This window comes from Calidris pugnax, unplaced genomic scaffold (genome assembly GCF_001431845.1).
Source record: "Calidris pugnax isolate Ruff unplaced genomic scaffold, ASM143184v1 scaffold39, whole genome shotgun sequence".
In the NCBI taxonomy this organism is placed as follows: domain Eukaryota; kingdom Metazoa; phylum Chordata; class Aves; order Charadriiformes; family Scolopacidae; genus Calidris; species Calidris pugnax.
Window position 1 is genome coordinate 5,594,685 of NW_015090828.1, and position 24,703 is coordinate 5,619,387.

The window sequence follows — 24,703 nt, forward strand, 5'->3', positions numbered from 1 at the left end:
CCTTTCTCAAGCCTACACATTGCACTGCAAGACTGTAAAAGGTGCAAAAATTTACATAACAGAGTGCTAAGGGTATTTGTCCTTCTAGAACATACTCTGCTGCAGCACAAGTACCTTGTAGTGTAGAAATTGCCATAGTAACTACTCATTTCTTATTGATTAGATGGATAAAAATTCTCATAATATACAAGCAGAATAACTTGCTGGCATATGGCTTCAGGCTACCCCTGTGGCAACTCTTACTTATGCATTCTCTCCTTTTTCTGCGTGTAAGAGATTTTTTTAATGAATTAGTATTCCTTGGATTAGACCACAAAATAGTCCTTTCTTTTCTGCCACAATGGAGCTTAAATTTTAAGTTAAACTTGATATGCAGCTCACAAGGCAGAATACTAACTCATATTGGTTTGTTATTGGATCAGGACAACTAGATTTTACCTCCACGTGAAATGTGGAAGGAGAAAGGGGAAGGAAAGAAGAAAGAGTTCTCTTCCCCCTCACTTACAGAGAAAGCTAACAGCTTCACAGAGCTGACCTCTAATGAGTAAAGGAGAGTACCCTAGTTTGGCAGTTGTGACAAATAGTTTTGGAAGGTGCTTCTTAAAACATTAGAATTGATTGCACGAGAAAATGAATACTGGTTTTATGTTTCCTTTGTAATTCTCTAGACATAGTAATGATCTTCAGCAGTGGCATTGTGAATGCTTACTGAAAGCAGGATTAGGCCTACAGTGAGTTATAGCGTCTGACAACAGTCTTGGTTCAGGTACTGTGGTTGCTGAAGGTACTATTGTCTCTTGTAAACCTGAAAGATGCTCCAACAAAGCTTCTACCAAGTTTGTTGTGAAAGACAAGCTTTTTGGGAATTCTGCTGAGGGACTGAAATTATGAAGCACTTAAGAACAATGATGGATAAAATTAAGCCTAACACATTCCTCAAATGTGAAACATCAGTTTATTGAGAATAATGTAAAATGAAAGAAAACCAACACTCAACCAGTTTTTACACTGTAAATCTATTCTAAAGCTATTCTGGAGTCTTCTGTGAGGCCTAGGCATTAGCTATGATTATATCCATTTTGTATGATTATTCCAGGATGCTGTTAGTTCACATGTATTAAGAGATTGAAGATTTTAGAGCAATTTTCAGATCTTCCAAGCTGCTATCACAGAGGATACCCTTGCAGGCCTGCTTTACTTGGCTTGGAAGCCTTTCCCATTAAAATGCTGGGTTAGTACATCCTTTTTACATTCTACTGCCCTTCAGCTCCCTTATTTTTACCTACAGTCTGAGAGCCTCATTTCAAACTTCATATGACCTTAAGATTGTTTGAAGGAGATATTAATCCATAGGCCTACAGGAAATGGTGTTGCTGTTTCAATAAGCTAGTTCTTCACAGAAAGACCGCTCAGGAAAACATTCTTTTCTCTGTAGTAGGCTACAAACAAATGGAGGAAGCTCTTTGGCAGCTGTAGATACCTTCCATCTTTAACAGGAAGAAATAGGCTTGGCTCTTCTTAATCTTTAATTGGCCTGAATTCTTGTGTGCTTTTGTAAAAACTTTCACAGGCAGCAGTGGGAAGTTCAGGGTCTTTTGTCTGCACACTGAGATCTGGATGGTGGGCCCAGAAAGCAGCTGGAAATGTAGACAGGGAAAGAACAGCAGTTTGTAGAGGATGATGTAAGAGTTTAAGCAGCCAAATTAAGTTTTTTATATTGTTACATCACTTTCCCTTCCACTCCTCTAACCCAGTATAAAGGGAGAAGATAGGACCCAAACGAACCCAAATTAGGAAAAGTTTTCCTAGAGCTTTTTAGGGTCACTTGCAAGATAGACTCTGGACCACTGGAATTCCTGTATTAGCAGCTTGCTGAAGGTCATTGGGGTCGGGGTGGCTGATGAGAACTCTTCCTGTGCTGGCTCTTGAAGGGCCAGGGTAGGTTTCCAGAACACATCTTGTGTGGTTTTCTCAGCTATCAGTATCTGTTCCATTAGGGATCTGTATCACTATTTTTCCTTGCTGGCGCAACCACCAGTCTTGGGTAAACATCTCTGCTGCTTCTGCAATGGTGACCTCTTATTGCCTTACCACTACAGATTAGGAATAACTTGCTTTCCTTCCTCATGCAACAGTGTGGAAAAAATGGAGAATTGAACCCAAAGACTAGAGGGACAAGGACCCTTCAACTTGGTGATTTCACACCTTGTCTATTTTCTGTTGACAAAAAAACCACAGTGAAACAGTCTTGTGCAATTTTAGATGCTAGTGTTCTTTTGTAATGCTCTTTACAAAAACTTTCTTTGAGGGGTAAATAGTGATTGAGTAGGCTTCATTCAACTGAGTAAACCTTCATGGAGAGAATATTCCAGGGAATTTACAAAACTTTTTTTTTAAATCAGTATATTGTTCAGTGAATGTCATATGTTTGGTATTTAGAGCCTTAAGCTTTAAGGTATTTGTAATGTTCAGGTATTTCTGTAAATGTTTAACAGACATCTGCAGAGATTCATCAGCAGTCTCGCACACAGAAATAAAAGCTATATACATTAGGGATTGCCAGGTGTGAATGGGTATCTAAATGCATATATGTATTTGTGTGCATCTGTAAAATGTGTCCTGCATGCCGATATGAAACATATCCTCTCTGGGATTACACTGTGACTTGCATATTTGGAGGCAAAGGTTCTGAATAACTAAGAGCCTATCCAGAATCAGGTAGAATTTACTGCAGTTGCTCTGGGTTTTCAAAGCAATGGTTGCAGTCAGAATCTGGCCTAAGTAATTAAGTTATGAAGGATGGAAAGGAAAAGCAGCATGTGGAAGATGTAATTAATGGGAACATATAACAGTCAGCTCTCACATAATAAATTGGCAGCTATGCCTGAGGTAACTGCCTTTTATTTGCAAAATACAGTTGGAATTTTTTAAAAGTAATTGCACATTTTCTTCCATTTCCACATGGTCCCAGAGAACATAGTACAGTACAAATACCAACAGAAACGCAATAAAATCATGTTTGTTGGTTGGGGTGTTTTTCAGGCTTAGGGCTATGATCTTATTTGAGCCAATGTCCAAAGGAAAGGAGGAATACGTTTTAGCTCAGGAAAAAAAAAACAAGTGGTAAAACATTTTAGGGAGGTTTAATATGGAATAATCTAAAAAGACAAGGCAGGAACAACCAGAATAAATAACGATAGATGGCTAAATATCTATTTGCAGAAGAGATTTAGTAACGTAATTCTTCTGACTCAAGTAAATAATGGTTAAGATAAATGTTCTGAAATCTTTCCATTTTGAATGCTTGAATTTTCCCTGTCTGAAAGTTTATTGCAGCTCTTCCTGAGTAGCTAGCATGACATCAGTTGTTCTTTAGATACACCACAGATGCTGGCAGATTTTCAAGAAAATGCATACTGCCACTTGCCTAGTGCAAGCTCTGGAAAGCTGCAGGATGACACAATGGCTCCCCACACCCAGCTGCTGATGCAGCCGACACAAACAGCCTGCTGGAAAACAATGATGGTGTCTTCCCTTTCCAAAAAAACTTGGAAGAGGAAGGTGAGGAGGGGTTGCAACTGGGGTTTGCCACTGTGACCAAACAGACAAGCTACTAGACTTCTTAACTCACTTTTCCAGGCTTCTCAATGAAGTAGAAGGAACTGCACATCATTCCTGCTGCTACCTGGCATATGTGATTTCCTTCTGCGCACAGGTGGGGAGTTAGACTACTCACCCTTTAAGTGCTTTGTTTGTCTCTTTGGGTTTTCTTTTGTTTTTAAGCAATCTGTTTGTTGTCACCCCCAATAGCAAAGAGGAAAGGGGAAGTCCAGATCTAGTCTATCATTAGCATGAGGGAGGATCTAATTTATTTTGTCTGTGAGTGAATAAGGATGGGATCTAGGATAGGATCTAGTAAAAACCTAACATTGGAGTGAGTTCTTCTAATCAGATTTACTGTGAGAAGCTTTACTGCTGTTTAAAATGGAACAACCTGAAGACCAGGAAATATAGTTCTCTGTAAAATATTCCTGCTGTAACTAGTCTCTGTATTGCTGGCCCCAGGGGATCTTGCATTTGCTGCAGGCTGAGCCTCACAGGCAGTTTGTTGCTGAACTAAGCCCTTTAAATAGACAGCAAGTTTTAAAAAGTACGTCCTGCAATTTTTGTGCTGATGAATTTAGAATGATGTTCTAGCAAGCTCAGTACACTCCAAATTAATTAGCAAGGAACCTTTAAACAGGATAATTACTATATCAGCAAGTGGTAAACTCAAAATGAATGTGAGTAGTCCTGGCTTGCATCAATAGGGAAGAGATGTGTTGCAGTTCTACCAACTGATTCTAAATTCATCCTAGTGTGAAGGGTTTTAGACAGCACAGCTGGTCAGCAGCAGCACTATAGCTTTTTTGCTTCTAGACTTGAATTAAAATCCCAAATGAAGTTGCATTCCAGCCTCCATATGTCTATTTCACAACACCGTGGTGAATGGTGATTGGCTTCTTTTTAATTTCTGCTGGAAAAATGCCCAAAATAATAAAAGCAGGAGGTGTTGCACATTATTGTTAATGTATAAATGTTAGAAAGGGCTATGAAGCATAGGAGACTTTCTTCCTTCTCTATGGCTGTGTGTTTTCTCCTTTCATAATGGAAGGGCCTGATCCTGCCTAGAAGAGTAACAGCTCACAAATATAAGCACAGGTTCACATGTTTAGGGGGTTGATTTTTTTAAATAGGTTAATTTTTCAAAGACTAAACATGTCATTGCTTATCAGGCTATGGATAAATAAGCATATGACTCCTGCAGTGGTGACAGAAACACTTTTATTCATTCCACAGACCACATTCTGTCTTTAGATAGTGGAGGCTTCAGAAAATAAGGTTTAATTAAGGATTTTTAATAAGGGAAGTTACCTTAATTAGCTCACTTTATATTTGCTAGACTACTTATACTTTTCTGCACTCTTTCAGAATAGATACAGAAATTTGTAAAAGCATCTGCCACTTCCTGTTGGAATATAATTTTTAGGCAGACTTCCAAAAATTGCTTGTCTTACCTTCAGCTTCCATAAGCTAAGCACAGCAAAGTCAATGGTCTTGTACTGATATAAAGTGTGTTCTTAGAAGAAATTATTCAAGCCCTATGTTGTTCACTCCAAATGACAAAGTATTAAATGAATAGTTATTAGCCATTTCTTAAAAAAGGATCTTGACACTCAACAGATTAGACAATCTCTCAAGTTATTTTATGGGACCTTGTGGTGCTTTATAAAATGTGGAGCACAAGCTGGAATCCTTTTGTCTAGATCTTGTCAAACTCAAGTGGTGCCATTTTCTTTCTAGTTAGATAGTCTGCCTGACTCAGGCTATTCTTAAAGATCATATAAAACGAAAACATTTTTAAAACTTCTCAACTGCAAGCACAATGAAAGCTGGTGTGTGGTGGTGTTTTTTTTTTTTTCTTGTAAGGCTTAGGTTATTCAGACCAATCAGGTCCTAAGAGACAGTTTTGTTTATGCCGTTTCATGGTGTTGCACAGTTTTTAACTGAATCCAGCCAAGGATGAGGTAACGTTTGAATAAGATTTTCTTAAATTTCTTGAATGAACAATGTTTCGATGTCACAGTAACAGTAGAAATCTGTCATCCCTCCTTCAATTCCATGTCTGCGCAGTTGTTGCTGCTGAAGTTGCTTCCATGCACGGTGGATCTATTGTTCATCACACTCTAGTTATGGCCTGACCATTGAAGCTGGGCTGTAGTTGAGCTATGTGCTTTTGTACTTCCCATAATGGACAGGCTTGTCCTTCTATTTGAATACATGCGAGTACATAAGTTAGCACAGTGCCACCAAAGGTAATAACCAATTTTGTCAGTGTGCCGAATTTTTCTTGCTACTACAAACTATGGCTACAAAATCCCTGTGGATAATATAATAAAGAACTAGTCAAAACCCAGCATACAAATGGATAGAAAACAGTCCCATTTCTATGACTCTGCTTCAGAAATTTCCTCTACAATTTAGAAGAAATTATTAATCTCTTGGTGGAAGAGATGACTTAGGCGGTCGCTCAAGGTGTGTTTGATCATAGAAATAGGGGAAGCCCTTCTGAAGAAGCTGTGAGAAATGCAACCTCTTTCAAGTCAGTGCTCACTGATTTTCTGATGGAGCTTGGGAGGAAATGCAACCTCTTTCAAGTCAGTAACTGTGCTCACTGATTTTCTGATGGAGCTTGGGATTCCTCTTTTGGAGGAAAAGCAACAAACTCTTTCATTTCGTTATCTTGGTCAGTGGTAGCATGAGTACTAGCTTCATAAGGCTCGCATGGGCAACAGCCAACTTCTCCTTTCCTGCTTTTCTGCAGAATGGTAGCACGAAAGTCTAATGTTATCACTGCCAAACGATACAATTGTAGAGTCACAACTAAGATATTCTTAGCTGTAAAAAACACCAACATCTGATTGAATATTCTGAAGTGTCCCATCAGGATTGAACGCACAATGAAGAAGGGACCGTCCTGTATGAAAAGGCTGACCCCGATGTTCCACAGTTCTGCGCTGTACCTGCACAGCAGAAGGCTGGGGATCCGTCTAGTTGATGCTGTTGGTTTGCAGCCAATATGCTGTACTGGAAATAAAACACATTTATGTTAAAACAACACTCTAAAATTGAGCCAGGACTGGCCTAAAGGGAAGTTACGAGCCAGGATACCCTGGATTAGAAATGAATTAAACTTTGAACAATTCAACATAAAGCATATCTCCTTTCTGGGTTCTGTTTCAGCAAAACACAGTAAGCTCATGTTAAGCTTACTGTGGTCCACCAAAAAGGACCAAAACCCACTTCCCCTTTTCTTTCCCACAAAGCTATTAGTATTTATACACTTCTAAAACAAGAAGCAGAAGTAGATCACCTAATCTGTCTGTAACAACTTCCCCAGATGCTTTTCTGGTAAATCAACATGCTAGGCTAGTATGTATCTTTAAGATAAGAAAAACTTACTTTGCTGAATGGGAACAGCCTGAGCTGTAGCCCTTCACTTTGTTCCAGCCTTTGCAAGACCTGGGTTTTAAAAGATTCACCAGAAAGCCACTGTCTTTTTCATGTGTAAGAATAACTCATGTCATTGCAGGGCAATATTGAGCATTATGGATAGGAAGAATCTGTGGCCACTGCTTGCTATGTAAGAGTAGAGCCACAGTTACTCACACTTAGCCACCTGGCTATGAAATTACACACAAATGTTGGATCTTGCATTGATGTGTGCCCCTTGGCTATGAAAGTGGTGGTGGGGGTGGTGGGCTGGAATGCTCTTTGTGGCATGGTGTCTAAAGAAGGATCATCGGAAGAGTTTGTGTGGGGTAGATATGACTGTCTCTTATGAAAATGTGTGTAGCTTAACTAACCTGTCTCTCAGGCAGTGGGATTTTATTCGTTTAAAAAACACAGCTACTTGTGATGCAGTAACAACCTCCAAACGTTCCAGCTTACCAAAAGAATTCTGTTGTTTGAGTAAATGTTACAGGGGGAAAGATTCGAGTGGAAAATGAGTTGTAGAATTTAGACATTTGCTGAATCCATTAGGCAGAGCTTCAGCAGCAGCTAATTTTTTAATGTTTTTGTGCCATTGCTGCTTAATAGTTCTGATTGCGCTGCTGTAGTCCAATAATAAGTGCCTATAAATTTCTATTTTATGTCATGTTTGATGTGCGAGTAAACATACTGATGCTTGAATAAAAAGTACTATCCGTGCAACTGTATAGAACTACCTAAAATAAACTGTACCCATGGTAGATTTCAGTGCAATGTGTGTTCAATAACTTAATTTTTAACTGGTAAATGTAATTAAATAAGCAGAAAAGCAATATCCACAGGTTATGTCACTTAAATTCAAACTGCTTAAACAATCACAGCATTAATTTATTTGGGAAGTGGTGATGTGTATGGGTGATTTGGGGTTGTTTTGTTTGTTTGTTTTTTAAACCTGAGTTTAAATACATTCTTTAACAGAATGTATTTTACCAGTAACAAGAATTTTAGCTGTGATAAATCTGAAATATGGTGGCATCAGTTTTTTCAGGAGGTGAGCTGCCAAGCTGGAATGCTGAAATATTTTAATAACTTCATGGACAGCACTAGATTTTGTTTTCAACACTGGAGAAAAGGCTAATGAAAAATTCCTGGAATAATTATTCATTATTTTATTCATTTATTATTTAAATCAGTGTGTCAACCTAGTCATCAATTTTATATAAGGTGCTAGTGGGGTTAACCTGTCTCTGGACTGGTATAGTTGAGTTGCAAACTGGTAGTGATTGGAGGCTGAAATGGTAGGAACAGATGATAATTGAGGTGGCTACAGATGATAATTGAGGTGGCTTTCACTATTCTTCTTGGACATAGAATCATAGAATCATTCAGGTTGGAAGAGACCCTTGGGATCATCAAGTCCAACCATCTACCCTACTCTACAAAGTCCTCCCCTACACCATATCCCTCAGTACCGCATCTAAACATCCCTTAAACACATCCAGGGATGGTGAATCAACCCCCTCCCTGGGCAGCCTATTCCAATGCCCGACCACTCTTTCTGTGAAGAATTCCTTCCTAATGTTCAGTCTAAATCTACCCTGTTGGAGCTTGAAGCCGTTCCCTCTTATTCTGTCTAGAACATGGAGAAACACTTTCTGCCAAGGGACTAACACTGGCCTGAGCTGACTGAATGTTGGGCCTTCTAGTTTAAGCTAAGGGTGCAGAGTCCCAAGATGATATGGTCCTTCGGGTTCCCTGTGAATAGGTAATATCTCCTGTGGTAACTGCTGCTGTGCTCTTGGCTGTGCCATCCTCTGTGGTTAACTGTAGCCTATCTCTCCATAGTGTAACCTACCCAGACTGGAGCCGTAATATAATCCAAGACCAGAGCTAACTTGAGAGCTTGTATAGTGAAGTTTAAGGCAGTAACAGGCAACAGCAAATGCTCCAATACAATATTGCAAATCTAGTTTTTTCTGGAAGTAGAGAGTTTTATCAGGGAGATCAGAGGTTAACCAGAAACAAGCTGTTTCCGCAAAAGAAACCACAATGGACTTTATTCAAAACCCATCATTATCATATGAACTGCTCTCCGTCAGGAGCCCTTGGTATAGCCTGTAGCTGTGCACAGCTGCAAGACATGCCAGCAAAAACTTAAAGAATTTGTTCTCCTTTCTTATCTATGTGCAAGTACTAACCTGCAAGATCAAGTGGAAACTGTAGCATACTCCAGGTCCATACAGCAAGAATTGCATTTATGAGAGCATAATTCTTCCTATGGGAGGGGGAAAAAAAGGGTAACAGTGAAGATGGGGATAACAAAAATGTTTCCTGTAGTATTTGGAATGTAACTTTAAGGGTAATTGAGTGAAACAGTGATTAAGGCATGCTCTTGAGATGTAAAACTAAGGAAAACAGAGGCACCTTTTGGTATAGAATTTTTGCTGTTCTGGTCACATGTTCTAGGTGTGGAATTATACTAAACATCTGATGATAATGTTATAATGATAAGCATATGGAAATAGACTCTGTGGTTCAAAGAGGAGATTCTTTACTCTTGTAGTGATTACACATTCCTTGCAAGCCTGCAGCTTCTCTGCCAAGTGGGAAGGACCTCTTTTCCTGCTGCAGAAGTTTTTCTTTGACATTTAAAAACATAAAAGTAATGTGTCTAAGAGAGGATGAACCTCTTCTGTGATTCCTTTTCTTTATGATAGATGTTCACAGCTCATCCCTCGGTACTGTGAGGGGGAGATGGTCATGTTTTCCCTGGGAGAGATCCCAACCCTGAAAATTCACACCAGACCATACCATTCCCTTTCTTCTTATCTTTGAACACTTTGTCATTCTATCATGAAGAAAGTACATACGAGATAACCAAAGGAGCAACTTGGCTAATGAATCACTAAAGCAATCTCTAGTTGCTTCCTTGCTAGTCTAAACTAATTCATTAACCTGAAAGAGGCTTACTGTGTATCCAGTGTTTCAGCTCCTATAGCTGAAAGAACTGAGGCTGCGTAGCAGTTATGCTAGTTGTTTGGCTCTTTGTACCCTTTTGGTGTGACGGATGCAATACACTGCTCTGCTGGCAACAGAGAAGTAATCCCTAACAAAGCTCACAGGACTGTTAGGTCTTCTAAAGAAAGAAAAGTAAGAGTAGGAAAACAGAGCCCTTGAACGTAGCCTTTTGTTATCTGTGGGAAACACAGTTCTTCTAGTCTGAACACTACAGATTGCACAAAGAAATCTTTAAACAAAACAAGTATCTTGCACTATGGAAATTATTTATGTCAGCAAATAGTCCTTACCGAACATCTTCGATGTCCAAGGTTTCACTAGCAAATTCAAGTATATCTGCTGCTGTTCCCACAAACATGAGAAGCAGCTGAGACAATTGATCCCGGGTGATTTCAACTCCAATGGGAAGAAGCCATCTCCCAACTACTAGTAGCAGTAGAAAAGTCTGATGGAGGGCCAGTGTCCATACAGTCTCACAGATTGTGGAGAGCTGATTCACAAAGACTTTAGCCTGTTTAAGACAACAATAATCTACTGTAACTTCAGGAGACTGACATTATGGGTACCTTCAGAGATGTATTCATCCTTCAGCCTGCTTTTGTTCTCCTTCACATTCTATTAGAGCAAATAATTTCTATGTGGCAGGCAGAATTTTGAAATGGCATGTTAATACAAATTTCAGGTAATGAATAGCAAGTCTTTCTCTGTCTACTACTCATCCTGTTCTTGTTTTTCAGCTGAGCATTATCCTTTGCAGAACCATCACGCAGACACTTTCTAAATTCAGTTACTGAGATTTGGAGGAGAATAGTTAGAGGGTCTCCTCTTCACACAGACTTTTCCTGCCATAAGCAGCATGCTGTTGGCCACTTTCACAATATGGTTTTCTGAAATTATTTTTTTGTTTGTTATTTTAAGTTTTAATTACTATATGAGGGGTTTGCCCAAATAGACAAACAGTCCTCTCTAATTGCTCTGATATTGTAAGATTTCTGCTACAAATAGGAAAAGGTGTCCCACCGTCTGAATGATGTGGTGATCTATTCCCTCGCTTCCATGACTGCTGTCTCTGGATTGATTGAAGTCTTGGTTGCTGACATTCACCTGAACTGCTCCGGGCTCATTACCACAGTACTGTTGTGAACAAAAACATCACACCTATAAATATTTAAAGGGTAGGTGTCAAGAGGAAGGGGCCAGTCTTTTTTCAGTGGTGCCCAGTGACAGGACAAGAGGAAATGGGCACAAACTTGTACATAAGAAGTTCCATCTAAACATGAGGTCGAACTTCTTTACTTTGAGGGTGGCAAAGTAAAGTGGAGTGTCTTTCTCTGGAGACATTCAAAACCCACCTGGACAAGTTCCTGTGTAACCTGCTCTAAGTGAACCTGCTCTGGCAAGGGGGTTGGACTAGATGATGTGAAAGTCAGTTGATGGTTACAAAGGTACATGCTCACTCTGAATGAAATTCCCCTCTTGTTCAGAAGGTGGAAATTCCTCTCATGAGGGGAGGGGTGATGTGTTGGTAGGTCCCTTAGTAGGATTGTAATGTAGAAGAGGATGTAAATTCAAAGGCTGATGGGGCATTTGACACTTTCCTGCTGTTAAGACCACACTCTTTGAAACTGATCTGCCTGCAGCTCTCCTGAACAGGTTACTGCATTTCCTACATAGTCTTTCTCTAGCTAAAGCAGTAAAATAAAGTAAAAATTGGTCATGGTCAGTCCCTATATTCAAACTTTTTCTCAAATTATCTGCTCCTCATCTCTACTATCCAGAAAAAGTTCTCTAACAAATGCCATTGTTTTGTTCTTCTGTATGACTTCCCTCAAGGCTGAAATGAAGAGTTAGGGTAGGATGTTAGGGTTGTATTCTCTGTCCCTCCTGCCCTTGCTTCCCCGAGCTGTGCCTTATTCTGCAACAAAATTCATAATGTGAGAGGTAAGATTCAGGAATAATTAAGAAGAACAGGCCTATGTTGTTGCCTACTCCTGCAGAGTAGAAAACCAGGTATTTTTACCCAAGAATCCAGTGTTCTGTGAAATTGAATGTTGGCTAAAACACGCTGTGACTTCAACTGCAGGAAAACCAGCGGTGGGACTGTGTCTTGCCTGAGGTCTGCAGCACTGTGCTGCTCTTCTGCCTTCTTCATAACAACCCCTTAACATCCCTCTTCATTGTGATAAAAAAGGGATAATTAGAAAATCAAACCATGCTGTTGTTAAAGACACTTATCCTGTCCTATTTGTGCCAGAGATGATTTGCATTTCTTCACTGGGCCCCCCACCACTTTATTTCTTGGGGAGCAATTTTTTTGCAACAATTGGAATGTGTTCTGGTGCATACTGAGTAGCTGTGTTCAAGGTAATGCCTGCCAATATAAAGGGAACACTTTCCAGCAAATGTCACATTCTAGCAAATTTCAGATTCCATTCTATCAGAGGCCAAGTAAATGTTGCTCATCAGTGTTGCTCAGTGTCTGAGTAAATGCTGTCTCTTGCTTGACCTTGTAGTAGATAAACAGAACAACTTCCCATGGACTGAAAAATCTGGGGAAAAAAAGGCAGTACTTGTTGCTTTTATAATTGGTGGTAAAGGCTCTTAAATTGCCTGCTTGCCTTATTTGGACTGTGGGTGTGACAGCATTGAAAGATTGACACACAGATGTGGGGAAGATGATATTTCCATTTGGAGGAGGGAAGTCTAAAGTTCTAGCCATGGAGACAGTGAGACGGAAGGGCTGGTATTCTGCCCGGTGGCAGGCAGAATTTTGAAATGGCATGTTAATACAAATTTCAGGTAATGAATAGCAAGTCTTTCTCTGTCTACTACTCATCCTGTTCTTGTTTTTCAGCTGAGCATTATCCTTTGCAGAACCATCACGCAGACACTTTCTAAATTCAGTTACTGAGATTTGGAGGAGAATAGTTAGAGGGTCTCCTCTTCACACAGACTTTTCCTGCCATAAGCAGCATGCTGTTGGCCACTTTCACAATATGGTTTTCTGAAATTATTTTTTTGTTTGTTATTTTAAGTTTTAATTACTATATGAGGGGTTTGCCCAAATAGACAAACAGTCCTCTCTAATTGCTCTGATATTGTAAGATTTCTGCTACAAATAGGAAAAGGTGTCCCACCGTCTGAATGATGTGGTGATCTATTCCCTCGCTTCCATGACTGCTGTCTCTGGATTGATTGAAGTCTTGGTTGCTGACATTCACCTGAACTGCTCCGGGCTCATTACCACAGTACTGTTGTGAACAAAAACATCACACCTATAAATATTTAAAGGGTAGGTGTCAAGAGGAAGGGGCCAGTCTTTTTTCAGTGGTGCCCAGTGACAGGACAAGAGGAAATGGGCACAAACTTGTACATAAGAAGTTCCATCTAAACATGAGGTCGAACTTCTTTACTTTGAGGGTGGCAAAGTAAAGTGGAATGTCTTTCTCTGGAGACATTCAAAACCCACCTGGACAAGTTCCTGTGTAACCTGCTCTAAGTGAACCTGCTCTGGCAAGGGGGTTGGACTAGATGATGTGAAAGTCAGTTGATGGTTACAAAGGTACATGCTCACTCTGAATGAAATTCCCCTCTTGTTCAGAAGGTGGAAATTCCTCTCATGAGGGGAGGGGTGATGTGTTGGTAGGTCCCTTAGTAGGATTGTAATGTAGAAGAGGATGTAAATTCAAAGGCTGATGGGGCATTTGACACTTTCCTGCTGTTAAGACCACACTCTTTGAAACTGATCTGCCTGCAGCTCTCCTGAACAGGTTACTGCATTTCCTACATAGTCTTTCTCTAGTTAAAGCAGTAAAATTGGTCATGGTCAGTCCCTATATTCAAACTTTTTCTCAAATTATCTGCTCCTCATCTCTACTATCCAGAAAAAGTTCTCTAACAAATGCCATTGTTTTGTTCTTCTGTATGACTTCCCTCAAGGCTGAAATGAAGAGTTAGGGTAGGATGTTAGGGTTGTATTCTCTGTCCCTCCTGCCCTTGCTTCCCCGAGCTGTGCCTTATTCTGCAACAAAATTCATAATGTGAGAGGTAAGATTCAGGAATAATTAAGAAGAACAGGCCTGTGTTGTTGCCTACTCCTGCAGAGTAGAAAACCAGGTATTTTCATTAAAGCAGTAAAATTGGTCATGGTCAGTCCCTATATTCAAACTTTTTCTCAAATTATCTGCTCCTCATCTCTACTATCCAGAAAAAGTTCTCTAACAAATGCCATTGTTTTGTTCTTCTGTATGACTTCCCTCAAGGCTGAAATGAAGAGTTAGGGTAGGATGTTAGGGTTGTATTCTCTGTCCCTCCTGCCCTTGCTTCCCCGAGCTGTGCCTTATTCTGCAACAAAATTCATAATGTGAGAGGTAAGATTCAGGAATAATTAAGAAGAACAGGCCTGTGTTGTTGCCTACTCCTGCAGAGTAGAAAACCAGGTATTTTCACTTCACCCAAGAATCCAGTGTTCTGTGAAATTGAATGTTGGCTAAAACACGCTGTGACTTCAACTGCAGGAAAACCAGCGGTGGGACTGTGTCTTGCCTGAGGTCTGCAGCACTGTGCTGCTCTTCTGCCTTCTTCATAACAACCCCTTAACATCCCTCTTCATTGTGATAAAAAAGGGATAATTAGAAAATCAAACCATGCTGTTGTTAAAGACACTTATCCTGTCCTATTTGTGCCAGAGATGATTTGCATTTCTTCACTGGGCCCCCCACCACTTTATTTCTTGGGGAGCAATTTTTTTGCAACAATTGGAATGTGTTCTGGTGCATACTGAGTAGCTGTGTTCAAGGTAATGCCTGCCAATATAAAGGGAACACTTTCCAGCAAATGTCACATTCTAGCAAATTTCAGATTCCATTCTATCAGAGGCCAAGTAAATGTTGCTCATCAGTGTTGCTCAGTGTCTGAGTAAATGCTGTCTCTTGCTTGACCTTGTAGTAGATAAACAGAACAACTTCCCATGGACTGAAAAATCTGGGGAAAAAAAGGCAGTACTTGTTGCTTTTATAATTGGTGGTAAAGGCTCTTAAATTGCCTGCTTGCCTTATTTGGACTGTGGGTGTGACAGCATTGAAAGATTGACACACAGATGTGGGGAAGATGATATTTCCATTTGGAGGAGGGAAGTCTAAAGTTCTAGCCATGGAGACAGTGAGACGGAAGGGCTGGTATTCTGCCCAGCTGTAGCCTTGTGGGACTAATCTCCCTGGGTTAGTCCTTCAACCAAAAGAGAGAGAGAACAGCTTGTTTAGGGGATGTTGCAGGAATGAAATTCCAGAGCACTAGTTAGAAGCATTTTTATCTGGTTGTAGAAAAAGTCTGAAACCAATGGAGCCCAGCCCCCAAGGTCAAAGTCAGCCCTTCTTACTAGCCCCTACAGGCAGTGTGACACAGTTGGTTGAAGAGACCATCAGCTAAAAATATTGCAGAACAGGGGCAGCCCCCCCCGAATATTAAGGAGTATCTAACTTGCAACAGTAGCCTGGGTAGGGTAAAGGGATTATTAGTTTGTGCTGAGGAGAAAGGCTAATGCATCTTGAGATGTTTTGGTTTGCCATTAAAGCTGCATTTAAGCCCGCTCCTCGGGCTCCTTGCCTGGTCTCGCAGGGGTAAGACAGCCGTGAACTTGCATCAAACTTTACATCAGAGTTTGGAAATTTCTTGTTTGCTTTTGAAAACCCTGTTGCTCAGAGAGGAATTTGCCAAATTTGAGGCAGAACCCATGTAGGGCAGCCTGCTGCATTTGCTGTATGTGTAAGGACAGTGGAACTCCCTTCCAAAGCACTAAGAACTCCCAGCAAGTAAATCTGGATGAAGGACAGGAGTGAAATGGGAGGTAGGAAGGTGCCTCTCAGCAGATGCTGTGGCTTTCCCCAGGGCAGCAATACCGAGGAGGTGGCTCTCATGGCTCCACAGCAGCTGCTCTGCATAACCTGCACACTAGGTTAGGGAGCCAGCAGACATGGAGGAGAGCACGCCACAGCTTCCACGTGGCTTGCAAGGGGGCATGCTTTTTTCTATTTTTAATTTTTTTTTTGTCCATAGTGGCACAAAGGTACACAGAATACTTCTTTGAAAAAAATCATTCACTTCATGAATGTCTCTTGTAGGTTCCTTACGTAATTTTTGTAACCCCCTGTTAGTAGGAGTAGTTGCTATTTCAGTGTAAGGCTCCATGAACCTGACTGGATGGATCTCCTCGGGGCTGGGTCTGTATCTCTTCTCAACTGCACACAGGCAGGAAATGGAAAACTGCATCTGCAATGCCAGTCATTTTAAGTAAACTGATTTTTAATTTAAGCATGTTCATATCTTGTTTTGGTTTATTTCTCTCTGAATATTTATTAAGTGGTGATTGTGGTGGTGATTCACTTGAAAGTTTGGAGAAGAGCCTTTATTTTCATCATGTATATGCATGTAAATAGGACTGTTGGTGCCAGGCATATTTGCTTAGCCAATTATGTATGTGCAGTGACTTAATGGGAATGTGACAAGGAAAAAGTGAATACTAAGTTTCACAGGCAGTTGATAAATGTGGTTTACCTCTTTACTGCTAGAGCCCAGTTACTCCTAGGTATCTCAAGACTGTGCACATAGCTAAACAAAAATGTTTTTTTACTGTGGAAAAATAAAGCAGGAAGAAACTGTATACATCTGGCCCAACTTCTAGCTTGGTTTACTTCCTTTGTTTCTTCTGAGATGAAGCTTAGATTCATCTGATTTATAAAACATCTAATCAAAACTGAAAGTGTGTTGCATGACATGGTGGTGTCCTATTGCGTGGCCTGCAGAGAGCTCACTGTCAGGCCATGGGGAACTCCTGAAACACTCAACTAATTGAGCCATTTTCTCTCTGCGTGTTATTCACAATCCATTATTCTCAAATAAAAACGAGGTTAGCTAAAACTTGCAGTTGGTCCAGCAATGAGTTGGTAAAACTGACAGTTGAATACCAGGGCAGGGTACCCTTAAGCCTCTTAATGCACATGGCAGCCTGAGTGGTGGAAGGTGGTGGAAGAGGCTGGTCCTTCCCTGGAGCCAAGCAACAGGTACTTTGCTTGCTCTCTGCCATTCCAACCTTTCTTGCTGGAAATAGTGTTCCCATCGTTATAGCAATGCGTGTGATGTCACAAATTCAAAGTAGCCATGACTGCTTCATTCTGCTCATTCAGGAAAGGCGATATGTAAAACAGGGAGAAAGCATTGCTGAAGCTGTTTTCCATGTTTAGGAAGATGCTGGATATGAGAGGGGAGAAATGGTGAAAGATCTAAGATCACTTTTCTTAAAAGTGATACGCTAGAATTTTAGCTGGTAAGAGAATCCCACCTCGGAATAAGGCTGAGGGAATAGGCAGTACAATTGTTCAAATTATGGTGGTTAAAAAAAATTACAAGGTTTACCAATTATCTATCTTATTACTGACTGGGAAGCCTATGTCATCTACAGCACTGGTAGTCAGGTAAGCCCTGCAGAAGGTGGCGAGTTACCACTTTCTGTAGCACCAGGCATTTAAAAAAGGTAACAGATATTTGTTTATCGGAGATCTTATGCATTATGAGGACAGAATGGTGTTGTTTTTTTTAATGGATTAAATGGTTTTAATGTTCTTGCCTCTGTGTTTTGCAGACAGCAATTTTTTCTCTCAGTACAGTTCAATTTACTTTATAGTCTCTGCCAAACATGTGTTTCATCCACAAATACTTTAGTGCAAAGCAGCATTTTCTATGCAGCCAGTATTTCACCATTGATATATGAATGGTATTACTCATGTCCAGTTTTGCAGTACAGAGAGGCAGAATTGGAGGAAGGAGAGACTGCGTATTAGCACGTGCCTTAAATAACAGCACCAACACAAGCAGTTGATGTTTCCTTTTAAAGATTCAACATGAGATCAAAGTTCTACTGCCTTAAAGATCACAAAGCGGTTTCATGGTGGATATTTTAAATGTGTGGATCTAGCAACTGCATAATTACCCATTCTGTTTGCATTATTATAAGGAAAATCCCAGCAATACTTTAGTGTGAGAAGTAATACTAGTCTGGGTGCTGTGTTTGAGATTAATTGTTAGGAGGGCTGCTCCCCTTCTGGAGGTATTGTTTTTGAATCTATTAGATTGTGTTTCTAGAACTCTCTATCCTATCTCTCCAGGTATAAAGTAAGCTGTTAACTTGATATACTCCCTCTTTAATTCACAGTAGCAGTATATCAATAAGAACAAAGTATGCCATGTTCTAACATCATTTTGGGAAATAAACTGCTGCCTTTGACTACAAAATTAGCCTGTTTCTTGGACCAGATTTAACTATGACAAATGTTCTCAATATCCACATTACCTGTCTGTGACTGTTTAAGGAGATTTGGCAAAACAAGAAGACAATAAATTCCTGCTGCTGTATTTAGAAAAAGCCTCAGGCATTTTCAGTGTAAACACAATTTTGAATATTTGATTATGCTTCTGCGGGCTCTAACAATGTTTCAAAGGAGAAAATGAGGCACTATGTCTTCTTAGTCTAATTTATGTATTTTCTTCTCTTGGTTTTTGCTCTTGTTCCTATCGGGCCCTTTTCTGCTGTGAATGTTAAGACACTGCACATGTGCAAATGTTGGGACAGATAAAACCCCCTTTTTTTACTGTATGGAAGCGCTATGGGGACTTAAAGGCAACCTGCATGGGGAGGTGGTTCACTCAGCGTGGGCTGCTGGGCTAAGTGGCTCAGTTCTGGCCCTAACTGACTCCACCTGTCAAAAGAACAATTACCTTTAAAAATGTTACTGTGTGTTTTAGTCCTGAGTTGGAATCCAGGCACTCCCCTCACAGATTACTATACAGCACAAACAAAGAAAGGATGTGAACACTGACAGACAATTTACTGTGTCAGCTATCTGTGACTATGCTTCTAGGTTGCAGCAAGCAAGAGGTAATTTGAGTTTAAGACCCCTTTCACTGATACCTGTCTCAATTTTGGCTTGCTTGGAGTTGTGATACCTGCCTGTAAGTGCTGTGAAACTCATACTTTATTTTACAAAGGCCTCTAAAGCAATGAAATTATTTCATCATCCTGAGCAAGATGCAAGCTGGTAACCTGGGGGTGAGAGGCTGCTTTTCAAACTTATAGTTCTTGGTTCCCCAGCCAAATACAAATAAAGGGTCTCATTTTTAGCTAGTAACGGGGTTCATTTTTTGACATTTTGGAAATGCATGATAGTCATAGCATAGCTCTAGCTGGATTGGGAAGACCTACCAATATAAAATAGAAAATTGGAACAGGACCTGGCAGACTTCTGTGTGTATGCCCAAATCCAACCCATCAAATAATGCATCAATTTCAAACTAGTCCATTTTGTCTCTTAATAAATACCTGAGTCCCATGATGAATTTCTAGTAGCCATAGTGATGGTACTGTGCAAATCAGATATAAAAATATTGCTGGTGAAAACCTGTGAAGGAAAAGAAAAGATAGCTTGATATTATATCGCATCATAAATACCACATATCCTATCATCTATATATTGAAAGTATCTTGTGCCTCCTACCATATGGAATATCAAGAAATAGGGTAACTGTAAATAAGAGTTGCTATTCTTGCTGAATTCCTCATGCTGTCAGTATTATGAATCATAGGTTTATTTGCACATCCATCTAAGATCATATGTGGAAGTTCATTTAAAATATCTTTTTAAGAATTAACCAAAGGCATTTTGCTGTTTTTATTTCCATCTCAGCAGTCTCTGTACTTAAAATAAGAAAAAAGCCTCTAGCTAACATGCCCTTTCTGATTTCATGAAGGGTGAATTAATACATTGAGTCATTTCACTGAATGATGCTGGGGAAAAAGGCTGTTGATCGGAATCCTATGCATTGACACAGGGAAGGTAGAAATAGCATCAGTTTGCCTAAAACAAGCATTTCTTCAGTAGGAGGTCTTTCAGTGCAGGCTAAAACAGTTTATGAAAATGAGTCTTGGCCTTGTTTCCCCATTTGTGCTGGCAACTGTGTAATTCTTTAGGATTTCTTTCTCTAGTTCTTCTCTCTCCCTGTCAGTCTTCTATGTAACTTATGATGATGAAGCTTTATTATCTTCAGCTTTTTGAACTGAGTTTATTCAGAAGTACAAAAGAAGTTTCATTATTCCTCCTGCAAGCACTGATTCTTGTGAGGGTTGCTGATGTTTTCTCACTAAACACGTGACAGTTTTTCATTTGGGGTGACCTTTTTGGCAATTCCTATCCTTTTGGAGTAGGAATGAGGTGTCTGATGCCACTAATGTTCCATCTAGCTCTGCCGTAGTATGGAGTAAGCATGGCTGCAATGCTGCCGAGGTGCACGGCAGCCTTTGCGTCACACATGTCCTGGCCCAGGACAGAGCAGTGGAGTCCAACTCGGGATAATTGCTTGATTCCTTCTGGCCTCTCATGGATGCATTCTGTAGTGAATTTAAATTGCTTGTGAGTACGTAACTGCAGCAGTGTTTTGGTCAGATGTTGTTGCATTTATTGTTTAATACTATCCTTAATGTACCTTTATTTTTGTAATCATTACTTTTCCACTGGAGACTAAGCATTGAGGAAAACAAGACCCCAGCTCCTCAGGAAAATGACTGGATTGCTGAGCTGCTATGAAATGTTTCAATCAATCCCCTCTAAATAAGATGGTCCTGACTTGTGTTTTTCATTTGTTCTGTGGGGGAGAGGGAGTGATAGTGTGTTTTGGCAGTGGGTTTTTTTGTTGTTTGCTTTTTTTTAAAAAAAAAAAAAGTTAGTGATTCTGTGGGATTTAGCCTGGTTATTTTGGGAGAGAACACACCTCTCATTTGAATGGAGAACTAACATGTTCCACAGTATTTCCTGTAGGACTTGAGCACATGAAAAACCCATCCAGCTGGCAGGTTAGCAGAACTGAGCTAATGGTACCAGATCAGGCCAGGAGACTTCAGGGGCTCTTACTCCGCCTTTCTTTCAGTCAGAGAAATCTAGAGGAAATATTATGTGGCCAGGCCCACAATAATACTTTTTCTCCATGTGTGTCACTTGGTTTTTTGTGCTGGTGTAATAGGTAAGTCTTCTATCAATAAGGACTGGAGAGAATATGAGGCTTTTGGAAGTGGGAGAGTCCTGTGGCACAGACTGGATTGGTGATTGTCTATGGAGTTGTTTCTCTGAACACAGATGATACTGCTTGTTCTGAATGTGAGTGTTTTCCATCAGCACAAAAAGTTGATCTGATACAAATAGATGCTGGCCTTTTGTCGACAGTTCTTACCTATAAACATACTTTACTGTGCTGCTTAAAAGTGCTGGACCACGTCCATTTTCAAAATTTCCCTCCAGCCAAATTTAGCCCAGCCATCTAGCACATGCATTCATCTAAAATACGTCTGCTTTGTGCATCTATTTTTCTTTGGATTTTCCAAAAGCTGCCATAGCAAGTGTTCCTTCATGAAGTCTTTGCTGCTGCCGCCTCCTCTCCCCACTGAATCAGGTCTGCTTGCTCTGATTCTGTCTTACAACTGTGGATTTGGAGCTCTATCTGCTGCTGTTAAATTTCCTTGTGTCCCAGACTTTATCACAGCTTTTATTCCATTCAGATTTAGAGCATGGAACACTTGTGTGAATTGTCACACAACACTGCTTCTGTTCTTATAATGAATTTCACAGGTTGCAATGGCCGGGAATTTAAGATCATACTTCTGGGTTTATTTTAGTCCTGGATTTGTCCCAGGGCCTGCCTGCAGTTTGAGCTTTTAAAAATAAAAGGTCCTAGTAAAATCTTGACAATTAGTTATGTGACCACTTCCTTTTTACAGAGCATTTTTTTTGGCTGACTGAGCGCTGATGAGCTGTAGATGACTGCAGTAATTCTTCAGATGCATGTAAAAACCCATGTGCTTGGGCAAACTCTGCTATGACTAACTTTTTTGTTTATTTCTCCGGCAGCCTTTCATGCATGAAAGTTCCCCTCTGGAATAGCCTCTCAAATCCAAATATTTAAGCCACTCTTGCTGTATTGCGAGAGGGGTTGCTGCTCATTTTTTATTTGTCACCGAGTTTTGGTTCATGCACTAGCGTGGCATTAGCGCTGTTGCAAGTAGCAGGGACAGGGGATGCAGTCCTAGGGAAGGAGGTGCCAACCAGGGCATGTCAGGGTGGGGCAAGAGATGCAGGGCATCTGTATGGAATAGCTTTTGTGGGACCCCCAGCACCCTTCTGCACTTCACGCGTGTTGTCCCTGACATGTTGCTTAGCGACACAAGGAGTGTGTGCCCCCTTCTTCCCCAGCCCACTGGATCAGCAGCTTTAGAGCCACGTACCTCTTGCCTGCAGCTACATTTCCCACATTTTTCAGCTGTTAATATGGATAAACACACACAGACCTGTACAGAGAGTGGCTCCCAAGTAGTCTGCTGCAACAATGACCCTCCTGAACGCCGTCTGGATTTGGCAATGGACTAGCCAGGGCTTTTACCAGCTTCCCACCCCCCCCCCTCCCAGGTGGAGAAAAAGCAAATCCCTTGGCAGCTTGGCAGAGACCAAGCCGGGACAGCGCTGCTACCAGGCAGCCTCGCATCTGCGGCAAAGTACATGCAAAGAAGCAAGAGGGGCTCCATCGGAGCCGGCGGGATATGCTCACCATTTGTAGCCTCTGCCTTGCTTAAACTTGAGAGTGAGCCCTGTCTCCAGGCACAGGAGAAGATTGAGCAGTGCCAGCAGCCAGTACTTGGGTTCTTTCTTCACTGCGGTTACTCTCCAGACCCCGATGAGAGAGTGCAACACAAAGAGCAGGCGAGTGACCAGAGCATTGAGCAGCACCATCAGCTCCATCCTGGACCAGTCCCCCTCCCCTTTTCCCCGCGCCGCAGGGGCCCAGTGCTTTTTAGGAGCTCTGGGAAGTTACCCTGGGAATCACTGGGAAGCGTGCGCGCCACAGGCAGGCAGATCTCTTCTCCTCTTCCATCTCCACAAAGGGGCCCATTATAACAAAAAAGAAACAGCATTGCCCCTCCCCCAGACTTCCTGAAAACTTTTTAAAGGGAAGAAAAAAAAAAAAGAAAAGCTCACTCTGGCTGGCTGTAGAGGTTTGCAGTGCTCGGTACAGCTCTCACCGAGCTAAGGCAGGGGTGTGAAGGGTTTCTTTCTGTCCACTCTGGTATCTGCTCAAGGACTAAACATCAGGGAGGTTTCCATCTCACCCAGTTCCCATCTCCCTGCTGGCCTCACTTGCTGCTCTCATCTTGTAGATTTCTAGCAAAGAAGCAAAATGTAAGAAGTGTTATTAATGTGAATGTTCTTTGCTAAAAGCTCCACTGTGTTATTGAGACTGCAAAACCCTCTTTCCTCTTCCCTCCCCCTGAAAGATATAATTCATATTAAGAAGCTTTTGAAATTGTTCACTTAACACTGCAATACAGAAAGCAGAAACTGTGTACTTAGTTCAATATTGTGCTTCCTGTGTGTAACAGGGTTAAAAAGCAACAGAAATTAGAAACACTAACAAGTACTGAAACTTACTCAAACTACTGTATTGAATAATATGCACCCTACTTCAGGACTAAGAGGCAGCCTCAGAGAGAAACTCTAGAAATCAGGATGAAATCTGGGCTAACACTAATGATACCAAATAGGCTAATAGGGGCATATACAAAAAATACCCACAAGTTCAACTGTTAGGTCAGTTACCTCTAGATTGACTTTTATTTTCTATAAGAACAGTTCATAATGTACAGAGTATGTTTAAAAATTGCTTTGACATTTCTCATAGTGACTATAAAAATTGAATTTACACTTGGGTAACCAAAGAGGAATTTCTTCTTGATCAAGATTGTCACTGTGTTGCTCCGGTTTTGTGTTTGTCTTCTGCCAGAGCACTTAAATTGAGATAAACCATTGTAAAATACAAATGGAGAATCAAGCCCATGTAACCTACTGTGGTGCTCCAAAGGTCCTAACTTCCTAGCTGCTTTAATTTCAAATATCCTGTTCTACTTTAAATGCAAGGAAATACTCTTCTAAGTTATGACCTTTGTAAGAAGATATTTTTCCTCAATTGCTAAGATCTAAGTTTTCCTCACTACAAACTCAAGCCTCTTTCTCTATGAACCGCTGAAGCTGGTGCTGGCAAGCTGATATCCTTGGGGGTAGAGGGAGATGGGGGAGAAGACTACTTAAAAAGAACCCTGCCCAGAGAAAAAGAAAAACAAAAGACATTCCACAGTGTAGATCTCTCACTCAGGAAATGCCTGAGTAAATAAATGGACTGTGCAACATGCCTTTTTGAAGCAACAAAATGAAGTTCCTCACACTCGGAGGAAAATTAAATCAAGTCAAGGGCCTACTACTGATAATCCCTTGCCAACAGCCACCCTGCCATATCATGCCTTGAGTGCTGTTGGTTCGCACCCCTTCCGTTGGTATTAAGGTCAAATCTAGTTAAAGAGGAAACAGGGAACAGACAGAATTGAGAGATTGTTTAAACAAGATATGCCTCTGTGAGAGTGCTTGATGTCTAAAAGATGACATGAGGGAACTGGCAGGTCTAGTTGTTCGTGGAGATCCTAACAGCGCAGATGTCACAAACTTGGAAAGGCGGTGATCAGTGGGACATTCCCATGATATCGTGTATTCAGGAAGGATGCAGTGAGCTTTGC

General features: G+C 40.8%; 1 protein-coding gene across 1 annotated transcript; it reads right to left on the reverse strand.

Moving 5' to 3' along the window:
• Positions 1 to 2,859: 2,859 nt before the first annotated feature.
• On the reverse strand, positions 2,860 to 23,021 carry TMEM26 (transmembrane protein 26). Its single transcript, XM_014940383.1, has 7 exons — positions 22,690 to 23,021; positions 19,421 to 19,499; positions 13,188 to 13,301; positions 10,341 to 10,561; positions 9,231 to 9,307; positions 6,189 to 6,627; positions 2,860 to 6,133 (listed from the first exon to the last, which is right to left on the reverse strand). The coding sequence occupies exons 1-6, from the start codon at positions 22,878 to 22,880 to the stop codon at positions 6,212 to 6,214; spliced, it is 1,098 nt and encodes a 365-aa protein (XP_014795869.1). The 5' UTR covers positions 22,881 to 23,021; the 3' UTR covers positions 2,860 to 6,133; positions 6,189 to 6,211.
• Positions 23,022 to 24,703: the final 1,682 nt, after the last annotated feature.

What these genes read in the sequence shown, in the direction of transcription:
- TMEM26 (XM_014940383.1), bottom strand. Translation starts at nt 22,880, where the DNA reads ATGGAGCTGATGGTGCTGCTCAATGCTCTGGTCACTCGCCTGCTCTTT. An exon ending in CAAGGCAGAGGCTACAAATG is followed by an intron (nt 19,500 to 22,689) that starts GTGAGCATATCC and finishes TTTCCTTCACAG; the next exon opens with GTTTTCACCAGCAATATTTT. An exon ending in ATCACCACATCATTCAGACG is followed by an intron (nt 10,562 to 13,187) that starts GTGGGACACCTT and finishes TGTCTTAAACAG; the next exon opens with GCTAAAGTCTTTGTGAATCA.